The sequence below is a fragment of the Cetorhinus maximus genome, chromosome 8, assembly GCF_964194155.1.
Source record: "Cetorhinus maximus chromosome 8, sCetMax3.hap1.1, whole genome shotgun sequence".
In the NCBI taxonomy this organism is placed as follows: Eukaryota; Metazoa; Chordata; class Chondrichthyes; order Lamniformes; family Cetorhinidae; genus Cetorhinus; species Cetorhinus maximus.
The window spans coordinates 123,226,569-123,247,833 of record NC_135886.1 but is presented as its reverse complement, the minus strand read 5'-3'; the positions used below and the strand labels follow the sequence as shown (position 1 = coordinate 123,247,833).

General features: G+C 40.6%; 1 protein-coding gene across 9 annotated transcripts in view; it reads right to left on the bottom strand.

Annotated features, from left to right (window-relative positions):
* The window catches only part of atrx (ATRX chromatin remodeler), a 172,425-nt gene that overhangs the window by 40,054 nt on the left and 111,106 nt on the right, over positions 1-21,265 (bottom strand). For 6 of the 9 annotated variants that reach the window (XM_078547550.1, XM_078547540.1, XM_078547541.1 and 3 more), the window contains 2 exons: positions 20,799-20,955; positions 18,433-18,533 (listed from right to left, as the gene is read on the bottom strand). In XM_078547550.1, the coding sequence (XP_078403676.1) occupies positions 18,433-18,533; positions 20,799-20,955 (258 nt within the window). The remainder of the gene's footprint in view (positions 1-18,432; positions 18,534-20,798; positions 20,956-21,265) is intronic. The other 3 variants (XM_078547543.1, XM_078547547.1, XM_078547548.1) reach the window with 1 other exon arrangement.

Below are 21,265 nucleotides of genomic sequence, written 5' to 3'. Positions count from 1 at the left end.
GAGCTGGCGCTATGCAAGGTACATAGGCTGTACCCCACCACAACTGGCAAATCGTTTCAAACAGCACAACCCTTAGGCTGCTTGCAATAGGCAGAGTCCTGACCATACTCAACAAACCCAGGACTGCAAAACTCAGAATATTATGTCTAATGTTGGATGTGATTCCATGATTAGACACCATTTGCTGAACAATCCCGAGTGCACTAAGAATTGCGCGATCAATCAATTTAGGATTACTGCTCAGGCTTGCAATGCTGCTCACGTACATTTGATAGGAGGTACATATGTTCATATGCAGGGACCTGTCCTCTACAAGCAAAATGTGTCAGACATTGCACCTTTTTTAGAATTAAAAAAAAGCATGAGAGGACAATAGCGCCCTGCTGCATTCACCACAGCAATGTCTTGACCAGAGCTAACTTGCCAAACAATCAGCACCCCTTTTCCCATGCAGTATAAACTGTTGTTCCCATTGAAATCTGGCATTCTAGCATGTCTTGACGAGTGCAAAAAATAAACTTCGACAAGTTTTTTTTTCCAGCAATACTCTAGTTCTGTACTACCAATTTTTACATTTTTTTTCATTTATGGGATGTGGGCTTCACTGACTGGGCCAGCATTTATTGCCCATCCCTAGTTGCCTTTGAGAAGGTAGTGGTGAACTGCCTTCTTGAACTGCTGCAGTCCATGTGGTGTAGGTACACCCACAGTGCTGTTAGGGAGAGAGTTCTAGGATCTTAACCCAGCGACAGTGAAGCAACGGCAATGTAGTTCCAAGTCAGGATAGTGAGTGATTAGAGGGGAACTTCCAGGTAGTGGCGTTCCCATCTATCTGCTGCCCTTGTCCTTCTAGATGGTGGTAGTTGTTGGTTTGTAAGGTGCTGCTTAAGGAGCCTTGGTGAATTCCTGCAGTGCATCTTGTGGATGGTACACTATGCTGCTACTGTACATCAGTGGTGGAGGGAGTGAATGTTTGTGGATGGGGTGCCAATCAAGCAGGCTTTGTCCTGGATGGTGTCGAGCTTCCTGGGTGTTGTAGGAGCTGCACTCATCCAGGTAAGTGGAGAGTATTCCATCATACTCCTGATTTGTGCCTGGTCGATGGTGGACAGGCTTTGGGGAGTCAGGAGGTGGCTTAATCGTCACAGGATTCCTAGCCTTTGAACTGCTCTTGTAGCCACAGTATTTACATGGCTAGCCCAATTCAGTTTCTGATCAATGGTAACCCCCTCCCCACGATGTTGATAGTGGGGGATTCAGTGATGGTAATGCAATTGAACGTCAAAGGGTAAAGGTCGGACTCTCTCTTGCTGGAGATAGTCATTGCCTGGCATTTGTGTGGCACAAATGTTACTTGCTACTTGTCAGCCTAAGCCTGGATATTGTCCAGATCTTGCTGCATTTGGACATGGACTGATTCTGTATCTGAGTCACCGCAGTGGTGTTGAAAATGGTGCAATCAGCGAACATTCCCACTTCTGACCTTATGATGGAAGGAAGATCATTGGTGAAGCAGCTGAAGACGGTTGGGCCTAGGACACTACCCTAAGGGACCTCTGCAGTGATGTCCGAGAGCAGAGATGACTGGCCTCCAACAACCACAACCATCTCCCTTTGTGCTAGCTGGACGAATAATGAAGAGTTGAAAAGCCCTCATCTCATCCTTGAGAAGAACATATTTCTTGTGTCTTTCTACTGAATCTTTCCATTGCACAACTATCCTCGTCATGGAATGTTCAAGCTTCACACAATGGTTCCAGTGGCCTAACTAATCTCGCTGATAAATTCAATTTCATCACTTTGCCTTTACATACAGTGCCTGTATATACATAGAGAATCCCAGGTATCTTTCTATATGTTTTCTACCTACACTACCATCTTTAAAGATCTATGTACCTAGGTTCCTATGCAGTTCCACCTGGTTAGGAATCTGGCCTTATTGTTTGCCCCCAGTTTTCCACAACAAACTGCCTTTCAGCCCACTCCTCTAATCAAGTTGTATTTAACTATACACTCCCCCTTTTTATCCCTATGTATTTTTTCCATCCATGCAGCTACATTCATCTTAATTTTCATAAACCTTACCAAACACCTGATATTCCACAAGTATAACGTTACATTCCCTTCATTCATACACCAATTTCCTCAAACAAATCAACTGAATTCTTCAAGCTTTTACAAATCTATATCAAAATGCCTTTAAGTGTTCACTAAACATGTATAACCAGGCAACATTAACTGGCCTATAATCTCCCAGCTGATCACTCTTCTTAAAACCTAAAGTCTCAAGTTTAACTATTCAAAATTACTATACCATTTGTAAAATAGATCACTTGCTATACTGCTACAAAACATGCTTGATAACCTATTTCTCTCAAAACCAAAACAAATGTTAAGAGTTTTCAACAAGTCTAAGGATACAGAAGAGACTATTTAACTGTCATTTAGTCTACAAATGAAACACTATTTGGTTTTAGCCTCGAACAAAAATGTGTTTCTTTTTGTTAACGAAAGATATAATAACCACAAGTTTATTTCAGTAACAGAAAACAAATTAATCCACCACTTCAAACTATGACAAAAACTTGTGAAAATTGTTTACTGCAGTAACTGTTTTTGCTGTAACCAAAGTTTTGTCCCGATACCTTGCTTTCCCTTCAGAATCATTCAAGGTTTATTCTTTAAAACACATTTAAAAACAGGATTTCTACTGCCTCTATTTCAGTAGCAACAATATTAACAAATAAGAATCACTGTTGAGTGAAACCAAATAATGTTTCATTTGTAGACTACATGACAGTTAATAGTCTCTTCTGTATTCACTGTTGAGTGAAAAGATTTTGACATTTAACAAGCTAACAGGAAAATAAATTCAAAGGTTAAAAGTTTCTTTGAAAGTTAGCAAAACGGCCAATGTTAAAGGCCTACATTTCAGTAAGTGATTAAAGGGAAAAAATGTTTATGGAGAACTTTATTTAAAAATCCATCAAAAAACATTTGGTAACATCCTTGTATTTATAAAACAATTTCTTCATCAGCAGAGACCAGTCATATTAGATCGCTTTGTTATCATGTTGCTCCTGCAATATCAATGATGGGGAGGAGTCCAATGTATCCCAGAGAAGTTCTACTGACTAGAAAGGGGGGCTGAAATTTTAGACCACACTGGCAGCTCCATGTTACTTCTGGTCATTCTAAAGTCATACTTCCTGCTTTAATTCAGCTGTCAGAACAGTCGTTAAATTTTAAAAATTGTGAATAAATCATTTTCCATTTGCACTTATTTTCATTGATATTTTCACCAAATCAACACAGCAAAGCATAACTTAAGCTGTTGGTGTTATTGCTCAGCTATTACTCACGTGGAAAAATGAGGGCTAAGAACTGTACAGAAAAAGCAGCTTTAAATGTAATATTCCAGTAGATCACACCTCAGGAGTGAATGATAAAGCATTGTTCATATTAACTCACAAGGCTTCTTGAATGATACTGTTGGCAGTCATTGAAATACTTGTTACTGCACCTTCCCACCATCTCCTTTAGAACTGAAAGAAGGTGGAGTGAGGTAAGCAACACTTTTTTTTGAAGGAAGCATCTAAAGCAGTAATTGGTCAATAGTAAATTGCCAACAGAGCTTTTTAACAACATTAAGTTCTGCACCCAACAAGTTACAACTCGAGGAAAAATGTCTTACAATTCCTTTACACCTTGCAATCAGACTTCCATTAAAACCTAAAGACTACAATTCTAGTCAGATCAGATGCTCTACATGGCATGACCTTTAATCAGTGTAGTCTTAAAGTTTCATGCCCAACTTTTCAATTGAAAGGGACTTAAATAAGAAAATACAACTTAATTTTTCATGTTGAAAATCATCCTCTTGTATTTATCTTTTATATAAAAGTCAATTTCAAAAGACAAAACACATTTAACCTCCCAAATTACCACATTAACCCTATTTTTTTTTATTCCCCCATGTGCATGGTCTCAATTACTAAGCAACAATCTACCCCAGACAAATTGCATCCCCAAAGTAATACTTTCAGGAATCAAACTTCTAAGGTCTAATCACTATAGAACTGAAATGCAGAACAGCTGCAGTTTAATTATGTTGTGAAATAACACTACCTAATGCCAGATGTACAAAAAAGTACAGCTGATTGCTGGAGGCACTGGTTAACTAACCTTTAATTCATTGGGGTTAAAGTTTATTTATTCAATATGAATGCAGAATGCATTAAGTTCCTTATGGGTGACATCCGGAAGTTGTAATGCTAGTTGATGGATTATGGGAAACCACAAAATTGATGATGCTGAACACAGCACTATTTTGAAATGAAAACATTGCCTACTCACATAGCATGAAAGAAACCAGATATACCATCTACATTTGCACCTCGCACTCAGATAATTTACATTTACATGGAAAGTGCACTTGCCTTTCAGATAGTTGATCAAAGATTACAAACCAATCGATGCCTACTTCAAAAAAAGGAACATATGCACACAAACACAGAAGATCCAAATGGTAAACGTCTTCTCTATTATACCAGTACTGGGTGTCCACAAGCCCATTAGCAAGAGGCCATTTGGGGTGTGGAGACACTACTAATATTAAACAGCAGGGTTTCATTTAAATAAAGCTACCAGGAGGGTATGGGGAGGTGGTGGCATAGTGTTAATGTCACTGGACTAATAATCTGGGGACATGGATTCAAATCCCAGAAATGCAGTTAGCAGAATTTAACTTCAAGTAATAAATCTGGAATTAAAAGCTCTCAGTAATGGTGACCATGAAACTATCATTGATTGTTGTAAAAACCCATCTGGCTCACGAAAGTTCTTCAGTGAGGGAAATCTGTCGTCCTTACCTTGCCATCTGGCCTACATGTTACTCCAGGCTGATGTTCAAATGCCCTCTGAAATGGCCTAGTAAGCCACTCAATTGTACCAAACCACTGCAGAAAAGCCAAAAAGGAATTAAATTGGACAGACCACCCAGCATCGACCAAGGCACCGGAAATGACTACAGCACATCCAGCCCTGTTGACTGGAAAGTCCTTCTTACTAACATCTGGGGACTTGCGCCAAAATATGGAGAGCTGCCCCACAGTCAAGCAACAGCCTGACAGTCATACTCACTGAATCATACCTTACAGGCAATGTCCCAGACACCACCATCACCATTTGTCCTGTCCCACAGACAGTCAGACTCAGAGGTGTTGGCACAGTGGCATACAGTCAAGGGAATTGCTCTGCGAGTCCTCAACATTTACTCTGAGAACTCCATTGAGGTCTCATGGCATCAGTTTAAACATGGGCAAGGAAACTTCATGCTGATTATCATCTACTACCTCCCCACCCACCCAACTTCCCCCATTCAGCCAGATGTGCTGAGTGGATGATCCATCTCAGCTTCCTCCTGCGGTCCCCAGCATCACAGATGCCAGTCTTCAGACAATTCGATTCACTCCACAATGTCAAGAAACCGCTGAAGGCTTTGGGCACTGCAAAGGCTATTGATCCTGACAACACTCCAGCAATAGCATTGAAGACTTGTGCTCCAGAACTAGCCACGATCCTTGCCAGGCTGTTCTAGTTCAGCTACAACACTGGCACCCCACCCAGAACTGTTGAAAATTGCCCAGTTACGTCCACAAAAAGTTAGATAAATCCAACCAGGCCAATTACCACCCCATCAGTCTACTCAATCATCAGCAAAGTGATGGAAGGTGTTGCTGACAGTGCTATCTAGCAACATTTACTCAACAACAACCTGCTCAATTTGGGCATCACAATTGCTGAATCCCCCACACTCAACATCCTAGGGTTTAAAATTGGCCAGAAACTTAACTGGAGCAGCCATATAAATACTGTGGCTCGAGGGGTGAGAGACTGGGAATTCTGCGGCAAGTAACTCACCCTTTGATTCCCCAAAGTCTGTCCACCATCGACAAGCCAAAAGTCAGCAGCATGATGGAATACTCTCAACTTACTTGGATGAGTGCAGTTCCAACAACATTCAAGAAGCTTGACACCATCCACGACAAAGCAACCCGCTTGATTGGCACCCCATCCACCAACAACACTCAGTGACAACAGTGTATACCATATGCAAGATGCACAACAGCAACATATCAAGCCTCCTTTGACAACACCTTCCACGCCCATGACCTCTACTACCTAGAAGAACAAGAGCAGCAGGTGCATGGGAAAACCGCCTCCTGCAAGTTCCCTGCCAAGCAACACACCATCCTGACTTGGAACAATGTTGGCATTCCTTCACAGTTGCTGGGTTAAAATCTTTGAACTCCCCTCCCAACAGCACTGTGGGTGTACCTACACCATGTGGACTGCAGCAGTTCAAGAAGGCAGCTTACCACCGCTGTCAAGGGCAATTAGAGATGGGCAGCAAATGTTGGCCTAGACAGCGATGCCTACATCCCATGAAAGAATAAAAAAACTTCATCTCCTATCCAAAATTGGCCAGATTCACTATCTGGCCAATGGGCGGGAGCCAAAAAATTTCTAATAGCTCCAGGTGCATAGGCAAAATGGATAGCAGGGATTCCCTCACACTGTGGTGGCATGGGGAATTTCCATGTCACAAGATTCCTTGAAGATCTGGCGGATGCTATTATTTCCTGAAAACTGTCTGGGGAGGCAGGGAGAGGACAAAAGACCAGATCAAAGGATTCTACCAACTTGGCATGATGATGGGGGTGGTGGCAAGGTCTGCACAAGGACTCCGTGCAAGGTTTGAGGAGGGTACTGCTCCTTTGGGGCAATGAGTTCAAAGAAGGAAAGCTTTGAAACTTCCCTTGGGCTCCCCCATTGTCAAGCTGCGGCTTTTGATCTTGAGCCTAACACTTGCCTGCTTTCAGTGGGACTCTAATGCAGGATGTGGATCACCACCATTAATGTTATTGCAGCCAGGAACACAGTAGCTTTGAGGTGGGATATAAAATAGAGGTCCTTGACTCAGTAACTGAAGTGGTATAAAAATAGTAAGATCATTAGCATAGGGTAGCAGTAGTGTTTGCTGAACGATCTCCTTTCTTGTACCAGTCTTATGTGATGTTAAAGATATCAGATAACCAAGAATCTTGTAAATGAATGACAGTCACTGTGCATGAGCCAAAAGAACTGAACCATTCCCAATGTGGCACCAACTGCCAATCCCAAGCAGAGTGAACACAGATGATAGTATTTTTCATTTGCCCCATCATAATGCAGTGGAGGCAGCTCTCCAGGTCAGGACCAAGTAGGAGCCTCTTCTCTGCTGCACTTAACGAGCCTTACCATGCATGCTGAAAATTAAAAACACTCTCTCTCTGTACCAAAGTCTTCTACTTAAATACATGCATTAACAAATACAAATGTAATTAAATCATTTAGAACATTTCCTCAACTTTACCATAACTCTTACACTTCATTAATCTCCTATTCCAAGCACTTCTGGCCACAACTTCATTTTTAAAAAAACTCATTCATGGGATGTGGACATCACTGGTTCGGCCAACATTTATTGCCCATTCCAAATTGTCTTTGAGAGGGTGGTGGTGAGCCACAGTCCATGTGGTGGAGGTACACCCACAGTGCTGTTATAGGGAGGGAGTTCCAGGATTTTGATCCAGCGACAGTGAAAGTACGGCGATATATTTCCAAGTCAGGATGGTGAGTGGCTTGGAGGGCAACTTCCAGCTGGCGGTGCTCCCGTGTGTGTGCTGCCCTTGCCCTTCTAGATGGCAGCAGTCATGGGCTTGGAAGGTGATGTCTAAGGAGCCTTGATGAGTTCCTGCAGTGCATCTTGCAGATGGTACACACTGCTGCCACTGTGCGTCAGTAGTGGAGGGAATGAATGCTTGTGAATGGGGTGCCAATCAAGCGGGCTTTGTCCTGGATGGTGTCAAGCTTCTTGAGTGTTGCTGGAGCTGCACTCATCCAGACAAGTGGAGAGTACTCCATCACACTCCTGACTTGTGCTTTGTAGATGGTGAACAGGCTTTGGAGAGTCAGAAGGTGAGTTACTCATTGCTGTATTCCTAGCCTCTGACCTGCTGTTGTAGCCACAGTAATTATATGGTTAGTCCAGTTCAGTTTCTGGTCAATGGTAACCCCTCCCCCCCAGAATGTTAATAATGGGGGATTCAGCAATGGAAATGCCATTAAATGTCAAGGGCAATGGTTAGATTCTCTCTTGCTGGAGATGGTCATTGCCTGGCATTTGTGTGGCGTGAATGTCCAGGTCTTGCTGCATTTGGACACGGACTGCTTCAGTATCTGAGGAGTTGCGAAAGGTGAACATTGTGCAATCAGCAGTAAACATCCCCGCTTCTGACCTTATGATGGAAGGAAGGTCGTTGATGAAGCACCTGAAGATAGCTGGGCCTAGGACTTAACCATGAGGAACTCCTGCCACGATGTCGTGGAACTGAGATGAATGACTTCCAACAACCACAACCATCTTCCTTTGCTGGTTGGAGTCATACCTAGCAGTTTTCCTCGATTCCCACTGACTCCAGTTTTGCTGGGGCTTCATGATGACACACTTGGTCAAATGCTGCCTTGATGGCAAGGGCAGTCACAATCACCTCACCTCTGGAGTTCAGTTCTTTTGTGCATGTTTGAACCAAGGGTGTAATGAGGTCAGGAGCTGAGTGACCCTGGCAGAACCCTAACTGAGCACCACATCACTTTGATGATCAAGAGTAGACTGATGGGGTGGTAATTGGCAGAGATGAATTTGTTCTGCTGTGTACACACAGGACCTACCTGGGCAATTTTCCACATTGCCAGGTTGATGCAACTATAGTAGCTATACTGGAACAGCTTGGCTAGGGGCGCAGTAAGTTCTGGAGCACAAGTCTTCAGCACTATTGCTGGAAAATTGTCAGGGCCCATGCAGTATCCAGTGCCTTCAGTCATTTCTTGACACCACGTGGAGTGAATCAAATTGGCTGAAGACTGGCATCTGTGATGCTGGGGACCTCTGGAAGCAAAGATGGATTATACACTCGGCACTTCTGATTGAAGAGTGCTGCAAATGCTTCAGCCTTGTCTTTCGCATTGATGTGCTGGGCTCTCTCATCATTGAGGATGGTGATCTGTGGAGCCTCCTCCTCCAGTGAGTTGTTTAATTGTCCACCACCATTCACAACTGGATGTGGAAAGACTTCAGATCTTAGATCCAATCCGTTGGCTGTAGATTCACTTAGCTCCGTCTATCACTTGCTGCTTGGCACACAAGTAGTCCTGAGTTGTAACTTCACCAGGTTGACACTTCATTTTCAGGTATGCTTGGTGCTGCTCCTGGCACGCCGTCCTGCACTCTTCATGGAACCAGGGTTGATCCCCTGGCTCGGTGGTAATGGTAAAGTGGGGGTATGCCAGGCCATGGGATGACAGATGTGGATGAGTACAATTCTGCTGCTGAGGGCCCACAGTGCCTCATGGTTACTCAGTCTCGAATTGTTAGATCTGTTCGAAATCTATCCCATTTAGCATGGTGATAGCGCCACACAACACGACAGAGGGTATTCTTAATGAAGGTGGGGCTTCATCTCCACACGGACTGTGCGGTGGTCACTCCTACTGATAATGTCATAGATAGATGCATCTGCAGCAGACAGATTGGCGAGGATGACGTCAAGTATGTTTTTCTCTCACCACCTGCCGCAGACCCAGTCTAGCAGATATGTCCTTTAGGACTCGACCAGCTCGGTCTGTAGTAGTGCTACTAAGCCACACTTGGTGATGGACATTTTCCCACCCAGAGTACATTCTGCACCCTTGTCACCCTCAGTGCTTCCTCCAAGTAGTGTTCAACATGGAGTACTGATTCATCAGCTTGGGGGGGGCAGTGGCAATACATGGTAATCACCAGGTTTCCTTGCCCATGTTTGACCTGATGCCATGAGACTTCAAAAGGTCTGAAGTCAGTGTTGAAGACTCCCAGAGCAACTCCCTCCTGACTGTATACCACTGTGCCACCACCTCTGCTGTGTCTGTCCTGCTGGTGGGAGGGACAGGACATAGCCAGGAATGGTGATGGTAATGTCTGGGACATTATCTATGAGGTGGGACATTATCTATTGATTGTAGAATATCCTGCAACAAATCACTCCAAACTAGTTGGGTCTCATCTGGCACTTAAATCAGCCAAATCGTGGACTTGAAAAATGCTAGTCTTTCCCTACTACAACTGCTGCTTTATTTTTCAAATATTTTACCTGTACCAATGAAGTAACATGTTACTCTAACTGGCATCAATTAATTTAGCTATCTCATTCTTCCCCTTGCCAGATGTATATTTTGTTGGGCTGTCATTCTGCAGAATCTTGAATAAAAAAACTTTCTGAAATCCTTGAGCCAACTTTGTTTGACACCTCAAAATCCACTACACCTGTAGTATTAAAGCTATTAAATCAGTTTCACCAAATATGAATGAACTGTTGTTTCCCTGCCCATTCTGTCACATTCTTTCTGGTTCTTTGACAACACACTCAGCTTCAGTGAATCCTCCTTTTTGCCTTTCTTCCATTCTGCTGGGAAATACTAGCTCTCCTGTTGAAAACGTGGGGCATTTTGTTTAGCTTTTTTCTCCAACTCTAATTTGGGTTTCTAAGTAACCTGCTTCATTTTGTCGAACATTACAATCAACGCAAAGTTTTATCCGCATCAGAAAGTTAGATCCTCTATCTGAATGCCAATGAGACATCTGGTCCTACTGGCATCACCCCATTATCATTGAATATACTCCTATTCTACACAAGCTCAAAATATTTATTGTTCCCCAAAGTAACTTTTGCTCTTATATTATTACGTTCTGAATTTAAGAAATATATAAACAAACCAAAAGGCTTGCCAATGCACACCTTTTAATTCTTTGCACTCCATTCCCAAAATAGTCATGGTAATTCATAGAAGGCAAATAACACCAGAGGAAAAAATTCTATGGTCAAATTCACCTTAGCTCACCTTGGAACCAACCTTCAAGACTGGGGAGTAGGATTGAGTTTAAGATATTCATGCCCTCAGTGTGCCAGAACAAATTCTTGTTTTTGTCCACAGAGTAAGTTTTTAATAAGGTAAAAAACTATCACAGATGATTCTTCAGGTGGTTACAGCACACTTATAGAACACTTTGAAGCATAATCAGAAAGCAGTATGTTGTATTTCACTTGACCAATATGTACTGCTGGTTGTGGTTGTGCGATCTTACAGATTACAAGGCTCAAGGAAAATCTACTTGCATTGCTTTCAATGATTTGTAAAACTTTCAACCTAGTAGCCAGGGCGCTCTCATTAAACTGCCAGTTACAGGTGTCTGTAGTCAAACAGTGCACTTTACCTACAACACACTCCAGCTCCAAGGTCCATGTAATGGTAAATAAGAGATTCAATAAAGCTATGAAATGTTCTGAGGAAATCTTTGTCCAGAAATCATGCTAATTGACATCCTAATCAATGATGCACTGGATAACATAGGAGGCAGCCTGAGTGAAGTGTCTTGAGGTTTCGGGACAAAAATTGCATTGATGCCTTTCACAGATCTTGGCCCAGGTTTCAGTCAGCAGCAAAGTGATGTCGTCCACAAAGACCCCATGATCTCTGTGGATTTTCCCTTTCGTGACATTAGTTTGAACCTGGGGCCAAGTCAAGGAGATCTCCAGACATCCAGCAATAGTGATGCCATGAAGCAGAGTAAGGAATCAATCACACTGAACAGCAAACCAGGAAGCAAAATTGAATCTTTCCTAAAGGAGAGAATAGAAGAACATCTAGAAGTGAGAAATATAACATGGAATAAATCATCAGGTTTCAAAAAGGGAAAATCTTGCTTGACCAACCTTATTGAATTTGAGGCAGAGAGAAAATAGATAATGGCAATACAGGTATAATTTATCCATAAGGTGCCTCATATTAGACTAATGAATGAGGTCAGAATGTGTAGAATCTGGGGGCAAGTGGCAGAATGGATTGCTAGTTAGCTTCAAAACAGAAAGCGGAGTGGGAATAAAGGGTAGTTATTCAGCGTGACAGAAGGTGGAAGTGGTGTTCCACAAGGAACAGCACTGTGACCACTGCTGTTCACAATTTACATTATCAAAAATGTAATTTAACATACGTGGATGACACACAATACTGAGGAGGACTGGAGCAAATTACAGGAGGACATTAATAAACTGGCAGAATGGGCAAATAATTGGTAAATGAAGTTCACCATAGATAAATCGAAGGTCAAATATTTTGGAAAGAAGAAGTCACTTACTATTTGGGGGATACAAATCTAGGTGAGGTAGAGGAACAAGGGAATCTTGAAGTACAAATACATCAAACACAAAGTTGCACCACTGGGAAAATTAGACAAGCATATGTGGGAGAAGGGAATAGATGGATATGAGGGTAAATTTAGATGAGAAAGGATTGGCGGAGGCTTGAGTAGTGCATAAACACTGGCCTATGGATGTTACATTAAATGCTTTCTGGATGGCCATATAAACTTCGTTATAAGAGACTTCTTAACTAAAGTTCATGGAACTGAAGGCAAATTATCACCTTAGGAAATTGGGTGAGCCATAGGAGACAGGAAGTGGGGATAAAGGGCAATTACTCTAATTGGAAGTATGCGACTAAGGGTTTTCTGCAAGGATCCTATTTGCCATATTTATTAATGGCTTAGATGAAGGGATGGAAACCAACATATCCAAATTTGTCGATGACATGGAAATGGGTGGCATTGTAAGCAGTGTGGATGGAACCATAAAATTACAGAGGTATAAATACATTCAATGAATGGACAAAACTGTGGCAAATGTGTTCCAAATGGGGAATTGTATGATCATCCACATTAGATATAAGGAGAGAAGCTTACTAAACATTGTAAAGCTAGAAACAGTGGAAGTCCAAAGAGGTTTGAGGGACTATGTATAGATTAAAAAAGCACGAACAGATAGAGAACATAATCAAAAAAACCAATGAAATTCTGCTCTTTATATTAAAGATGATTAAAATACAAGAGGGTAAAAGTCATGCTTTAGCTATCCAAAGCCCTGGTTTGACCACACCATGAATAATGAGAGCAGTTCTGGGCACCATAGCTCAAGAAGAATGTGTTGGTCTTGGAGAGAGTGCGGTGTATATTTACCAGGATCTTACATGAACTCCAGCAACTAAATTACAAGAGATAATATACAAACTAAGGTTACATTCCCTGGGCTTTAGAAGGTTAAGGGATGATTTGAAGTTTTCAAAATATTAAGGGAAATTGATAGGGTAGGTGGGGAAAAATTATTTCACTAATTGTAGCATATAGGACTGGGGCATGGTCCAAAAATTAGATCTAAGGCCTTTCAGGAGAGCAAAATTAGGAAACACTTCTACAAATGGTGGCAGAAGTTTGAAAATCTCTTCTGCAAATATGATCATATGAATTAGGAACAGGAGTAGGCCATTCAGCCCCTTGAACCTGCTCCACCATTTGATAAGATCACGGTTGATCTGATTGTGGCCTCAATTCTACTTTCCTGTTGACCCCCCATACCCTTTGACTCTTGTCAATCAAGAATCTATCCAACTCAGCTTTAAAAATATTCAATGACCTTTCCTCCACTGCTTTCTGGGGAAGAGAATTCCACAGACTAACAGTCCTTGAAAACAAAACTTCTCATCTCAGTCTTAAATGGGAGACCCCTTATTTTTAATCTGTGCCCACGAGTTCTAGTGTCAAACATCCTCTCGGCATCCACTGTCAAGTCCTTTCAGGATGTTATATGTTGCACTAAAATCACCTCATTCTTCAAAACTCTAATGGACACAGGCCTACCTTGAACAACTTTTCCTCATAAAATAACCCCCATCATCCCAGGAATTAGGCGAGAGAACCATCTCTGAACTGTTTCTAATGCAATTATATCCTTTAAGTGAAACCAAAACTGTATACAGTACGCCAGATGTGGTCTCGTCAACACCCTGTACAACTGTAGCAAAACTTCCCTACTTTTATACTAAACATCATTCCATTTGCCTTCCTAATCACTTGCTGTAGCTGCATACTAACTTTGTGATACATGTACCAAAACACCCAGTGCCCACTGTACCTCCAAGTTCTGCACTTTTTCTCTATCTAAATAATATGCTGCTTTCTATTCTTCCTACCAAAGTGTGCATTCACATTTTCCCACATTATGCTCCATCTGCCAATTTTTTGCCCACTCACAATCTATCTATATCCCTTTGCAGACTCATGTCCCCTTCCCAACTTACTCTCCTACCTATCTGTGTGTCATCAGTAAATAACAACCATACATCCAAGCCCTTCATCCAAGTCATTGATATAGATTGTAAATAGTTGAAGGTCCAGCACTGATCCCTGTGGCTATGTTCATTAAGGACAACATTAGCACAATAGAGAGGGATGACCTAAGTTCAGGAAGCCAGGATTATAGAAGCAGTTTGGGTAGAGATGGGGAATAATAAAGGTAAGAAGTCACTTGTGGGAGTTGTGTACAGGCCCCTGGTAGGGCAGGGTACCAAAGAAGAAATAGTGTGAGCGAGCTTGTCAGAAAGGTACAGCAATTATCATGGGGGATTTTAATCTACTCAGACTGGAAAAGGTAGCTTGGATGACGAATTCATAGAATGTTTTTAGCAAACTTTCTTAGATCAGCATGTTCTGGAACCAACTAGGGAGCAGGCTATTCTAGGTCTGGTATTGTTTAACGCGATAGAATTTAATTAACCTCATAGTGAAGGCACCCCTAGATAGCAGTGACCATAATATGATTGAATTTTACATTCAGTTTGAGGGAGAGAAGGGTGGGTCTAAGACTAGCATTTTAAATTTAAATAAGGGCAATTATGAGGGTATGAAAGTAGAGCTAACGAAAGTGAACGGGCAATATAGGCGAATGGATAGGTCAATAGAGATGCAGTGGCAGACATATAAGTGGATATTTCAGAATACACAAGTAGATACATTCCAAGGGGTTGACACACCATCTGTGGTTAACTATAAAAGTTAGAAGTAGTATCAAACTTATAATTGTGCAAAGATGTGTGGCATGTCAGAAGATTGGACAAGATATACGAAACAGTGAAGAATAACTAAAAGATTAATATGGAGCGAAAAAATAGAGTACGTGAGAAAGCTAACTATAAATAAAGGCGGATAGTAAAAGTTTCTAGATATTTAAAGAAGAAAAAAGTTAGTGAGCATTGGTCCTATAGAAAGTGAGTCTGGGGAATTAATAATGGAAAATAAGTAGACGGCAGATGAATTGAACAGGTAATTTGCATTGGTCTTCACTATAGAGGGTACAGATAACATCCCAGAAATAGCTCTAAATCAGGATTTGGAAGTGAGGGAGGAATGCGAGAAAATTACAATCACAAGGGAAGAGGTGTGAGAAAATTGTTGGAGCTGCAGGTTGACAAGTTCCAGGTCCTGATGGATTTCATCCTACGCTCTTAAAAGAAGTGACTAGTGAGATAGTTCATTAGATTCGGAGAAGGTTCCATTAGATTGGAAAAGAGCTAATGTAACTTCTTTATTCAAAAAGGGAGGTTGAAAGCAAACTACAGGCCAGTTAGCTTAACATCTGACATAAAGAAAATGTTAGAAGTTATTATTAAAGACATTATAGCAGGGCACTTAGAAAGATTCAAGGGTAACCAGGCAGAGTCAACATGGTTTTGTGAAAAGGAAATCATGTTTAACAATTTATTGAAGTTCTTTGAAATAATGTGCTGTGGATCAAAGTAAACTAGTAGGTGTACTGTACTTAGATTTTCAAAAAGCATTTGATAAAAGTGCCACATCAAAGGTCATTGCGGAAAATAAAAGCTCATGGTGTAGGGCGCAACATATTGACATGGATAGAAGATTGGCTAGCTAACAGGGAACAGTAGGCATAAATGGGTCATTTTCTGGTTGGCAGGATGTGATGAGTGGTGTGCCACAAGGATCAGTGCTGGGGCTTCAACTTTTTACAACTTATATAAATGATTTGGATGAAGAGACCAATGGTATGGTTGCTAAGTTTGCTGATGACACAGACAGGTAGGAAGCAAATTGTGAAAAGGACATAAGGAGGCTACAAAGAGTGTAGGTAGGTTAGGTGAGTGGGCAAAGGTTTGTCAAATGGAGTATAATGTGGGAAATGCGAGGTTATCCATTTGGCAGGGTGAATAAAGAAGCATATTATCTAAATGACGAGAGACTGCAGAGCTCTGAGATAGAGGTGGATCTGGGTATCCTAGTGTATGGATTGCAAAAGGTTGGTATGCAGATGCAGCAAGTAATTAGCAAAGCTAATAGAATGTTATCGTTTATTGCAAGGGGAATTGAATACAAGAGTAGGGAGGTTATGCTTCTGTTATACAGGGCATTGGTGTGGCCACATCTAGAGTAGTGTGTACAGTACTGGTCTCCTTATTTAAGGCAATATATAAGTGTGTTGGAAGCAGCTCAGAGAAGGTTTACTAGGTTAATTACTAGACTAATACCTGGAATGGGCAGGTTGTCTTATGAAGAAAGGCTGCACAGGCTAGGCTACGATCCACTGGAGCTTAGAACAGTAAGAGGCGATTTGATTGAAATACAAGTTCCCGAGGGTGGAAGTGAAAAGGATGTTTCCTCTTGTGGGAGAATCTAGAACTAGGGCTCAATGTTTAAAAATAAATGGTTGCCCATTTAATACAGCAATGAAGAAAAAATTTTCTCAGAGGTTTGAGGGGCTTTGGAACTCACTTCCTCAAAATGTGGTTGAGGCAAAGTCTTTCAATATCTTTAAAGCAGAGGCAGCTAGATTCTTGATAAGTAAAGGAGTGAAAGGTTATCAAGGGTAGGCAGGAATGTGAAGTCGAGGTTAAAATTAGATCAGCCATGATCTACTAAATGGCAGAGTAGGCTTGAGGGGCTGAGTGGCTTACTCCTGCTCCTAATTTGTATGTTCTCTGCTTCTTGTTAGCTAACCAATCCTCTACCCATGCTACTATTTGGCATCCTACACCAAAAGTTAATATACAGTAACCTTTTTATCTGACACCTTGTCAAATACCTTTTGGAAATCCAAGTGCAGCACATTTACAGGTTCCCTTTATCCACCTTGCTCGTCACTTCCTCAAATGACTCAAATTAGTCAAACGCGATTTTTCCTTTTTCTAAGTGCCTTGCTATAACCTCCTTTATAACAGGTTTCATCACTTTCCCTATGCCAGATGTTAGGCTAACTGGCCTGTAGTTTCCCACTTTCTGTAGCCCTCCTTTTTTGCTGTTTTCCAAACTGATAGGACCCTTCCAGAATCTAGAAGATTTTTGAAAATTACAACCAATGCATCCACTATTTCAGCAGCCACTTCTTTTAAAACCCTAGGATGAAGGCCATCAGGTCATGGGAACATGGTAGCCTTTAGTTCTACAAATTTTCTCAGTACACTTTCCCTAATGATTGTAATTGTTTTAGTTCCTCCTCCCTTCCACCTCTTGATTTACAGATATTTCTGGGGTGTTAGCTGTGTCTTCGACAATGAAGACAGACAAAAATATCTGTTCACTGCTTATGCCATTTCCTTATTTCCTATTATTAATTCTCTGTCTAGAGGACCAGTTCTCACTTTAGTTACTCTCACTTTTTAAAGATTTGTAGAAACACTTACTATCTTCTTTTATATTCCTAGCTAGCTTTCTCTCATACTCCAATTTCTCCCTCTACTTTTTGACAAAGTTAATTGTTACTTTTAAATCTGAGATTAATGGATTTTTGTTAACCAAAGATATCGAGGTATATGGGACAAAAGCAGGTGTGTGGAGTTAAATCACAGAGCAGCCATGATCTCACTGAATGGTGGAACAGGCTCAAGGGGCTGAATTGCCTACTAATATTCCTATGATCCTAGGTTGGGAGGGACATGGCTTATACAAACAGTGCGTGCCCAAAAGGCATTACCAATCAAGGTTCACAGAAGCCCCATAAACTGTTTTATAGGTTACAAGTTACCAGACTCAACTGAAGATACATTTGACATTTTGCACTCCTTTATCTCACTTGATGAAAACTCTCAAGTTAAACCAATAAAGCATTAAGTTATGTTAAAAGAGAGTGCTTAATCACATGCAGACAACACAGCAAGCAAGGACAAGGATAAAAACAAACAAAAATGGGTGTCAAATAAAATACTGGAGTAACGATACATGAAAGTTTAATTTCAACACAATGGACCCTAAAAATTCCCAAGAAGTACATGCTCAATATCAGTCTCATGCATGTACTACTAATTTTGTTTCTTTGCTATCTATTTAAACCAACACCTTCAGGGCTAAGTTTTATATACCTTCTATAATTCTGAAGACAAAATGCAGGTCAGCCCGTAGGATTATATGTATGGCATCTGAACTGTAAATCAAGAAAATAATGAACTGAGATTTACCTTTATAAATGTCAGATTTGTTTTCTGACTTTTCTCTGTTTGCCATCTCCAGAAAATCTTCTATCAAATCCAATGATATGAGGGACTGGCTGAAAACAAGTCTGAAATAAGATACATATAAATATTGCATCCAAGAAAAAAAAATGTCAACGCTACTCAAAATTACACACAATTTTTTGATTCCTTTTAAGAGCTTCTATTTCTAAAATTGGTTGCTGGGAGCGGGGTGGGGGGTAGACTGGAAGAATAAGAATGATAAGAATGGATTGTTATAGAATTATTGGTATTTTTGAGTAATGCTAAAGACAGAAATCTGTTGGCATAAATGCTTTTCTGGCACTTATTTCGCTTTACAGAAACGACTGAACAAATTTCAATATTTGGATTGGTACCTGGGGCAAAGAGAAAGTCTAATCAAGCAACAGCATGTAATTTTTACTGCCACCAATAACTTATTTGTCATGCCTGTTTTTAAAAATAATTCAAATGGAGGTTACTTGGACTTCAATTTAAACATTTCTTAAGACATTGGGCAAGGTAATTTGTAGAACAGCTGCAGTTTTACTTGGAACTCAATCTATAAATATGCACTCAATAAATCCACAGGGAAATGCAATATAATTTTCAACACCAAATGCCAGACGAAATAATTCTTGACTTTATTCACAAGACTGGAAACTGCATGCCTTTCAATCTGTTGGATGGGGTTTTGAGCCCCAGGACAGCCCGTCACTTGAGCACTTCTGCTGCTGCCTGGGAACATGCTCTGACAAGTTCCAGACCAGCTTACTAGATACAGTGCCATATCACCCCAAAATAATCTATCTTGGGAGATAAGGGGCTAAAATTGCCAGTTAACTCAACACTTATTAGCCCAGAAGGAGCAGTCGCCAATTACTTTTTAACTGCTTCAAGGCAGCTAAGACAATTGAACTGTCAGGGTGGACAAGTGTCCCTTAAGAAATATTCCATGGTCCTACATTTTTAAATGTATTCTCCATTTACAAAATGTATAGAAAATATTGTGTACTTCTAAGATAGCAAACTGTTGTATATCTTAAAACTTGCAAAGGATTGAAAAAGTTAAAACACTGGGCTCACATCAAACCAATATGTAGTAGTATAACAAATATATCAGTGTTGGAATAAAATGGTCAGCTGTAAGACACTGAATAGAATGGTAGGTGCATGCATGTGTCCAGACTTGAACGTCTTGAAGAATGACTGACCCAAAGAAGCAGGGTTTGTAAAGTTTAGTGCTGTTGCTTTGATTAAACATTTTAGATTCTCTTATTGTTAATGACTCTAATCTGCATTAAATACTATCATATGTTAACAATTATACTATTAATTTACACTCCAATGCACCCTCTTTTACTGTCTCACAGTAATCCAATTGGATATGGAAAACTCAGTCACAAGTGTGAATTTCAATAGGTACACATACATCTCAAATTTCCATATATTGTGGCCAATGACAATGTATGTCTGCGAAAGCTAGATTGGCAAAAAGAGTGATGAGGTTCAAATAGCAGCATTTAAAATGAAAGGACTCGGACGGATTTTATATATGTCATGGAAGGCCAAGTGAACAAACGAGTAGGAGCGAGAGAAAGCTGGCATTAAGAGGAACTTGTTTGAGGTAGTGATATAAAGGAAGCTCACATATTTTGGCCATGCAATGTGGACAATGTTTGTAAAAAGTAGTAATGCAAGGCAAAACATGTGGAAAACGTGCACAAGACAGACTCAAGATGGCATAGATGAACAATATCAGAAAGTGGATCGTCCTCGCTATGGAACAGGCAGCGAGGGTAATGGAGAATAGAAATCAGTGAGAAAGACTGTTCATAGTGCAGAAAACATTCATAATAAAGATGGATGAAAGGCAAGACAAAAAAATTGGTTGTAATTTAGCAATTTTGATGCTCTTTTCAATCTTTTTGCCATGTACAGTTAAATCCTTAGATTGACAAACAATTTGATGGGGGAATAGAATCTATTATCTCCACATGAAAATTCCTAGACAAATTGATACCTACAAGGTAATTAATATTAAGTTTAATAGTTAAATTTCAAAATTCTACAGCACGCCCCACCGCTACTCTGAATTGTTAATGGCCAATTTAACAGTTTCCCTACTAAATGCACCTAGTCACAGGAGGCAACTTTAACCAACATCAATTGGAAGCTTTGCAAAGGTGACACGGGCTACAAAAGAATTCAGCGCTGCAGAAAAAGTGCAGTGGAATTAAAATATAAGTCACCCTTAATTGATGCCTTTCTCAAAAACAACTAAAGAAAAACCTCACCATAAAGCAAGAAAAGAAATGCTAGGTGTTTTCAATGGAGAACTGTTAACTCACACTTTTTCTCCAATTGCTTCAGACATATACAAAATTTCAAACAAAAGGGACATTTTCCCAGAATGCTGCAATATTTCTGCATCAGCATCTGTGATGAACTCTTTGTACCAATCGGCAGCAGGGCTACCCGGGTTGGAACCAGTGGTTGGCTTCACTGCTGGCAATAAATGAGAAGAAAAAAAATCAGACATCAGGCACTGAACAGATGTAGAGAGTACAGGTCAGTCATGAAATGCAGTACACGATTTAAATTACATACATTCTATCCATAACTATAACACTTAGTGTGTTATTGGTTAGGAAACAGGTTATTACTTTACGACTGTGGGGAATGCCCATCCTCTGCTACTTCCAGGTATTTCAGTAGAAACACTGAATAGTAAATGTCAATATTTGTTAGCTCTGTGGAGATTGAAGATGAATCATATCAAGCTAACTATTTACATAAGTGTACTAAATTGTTGTGC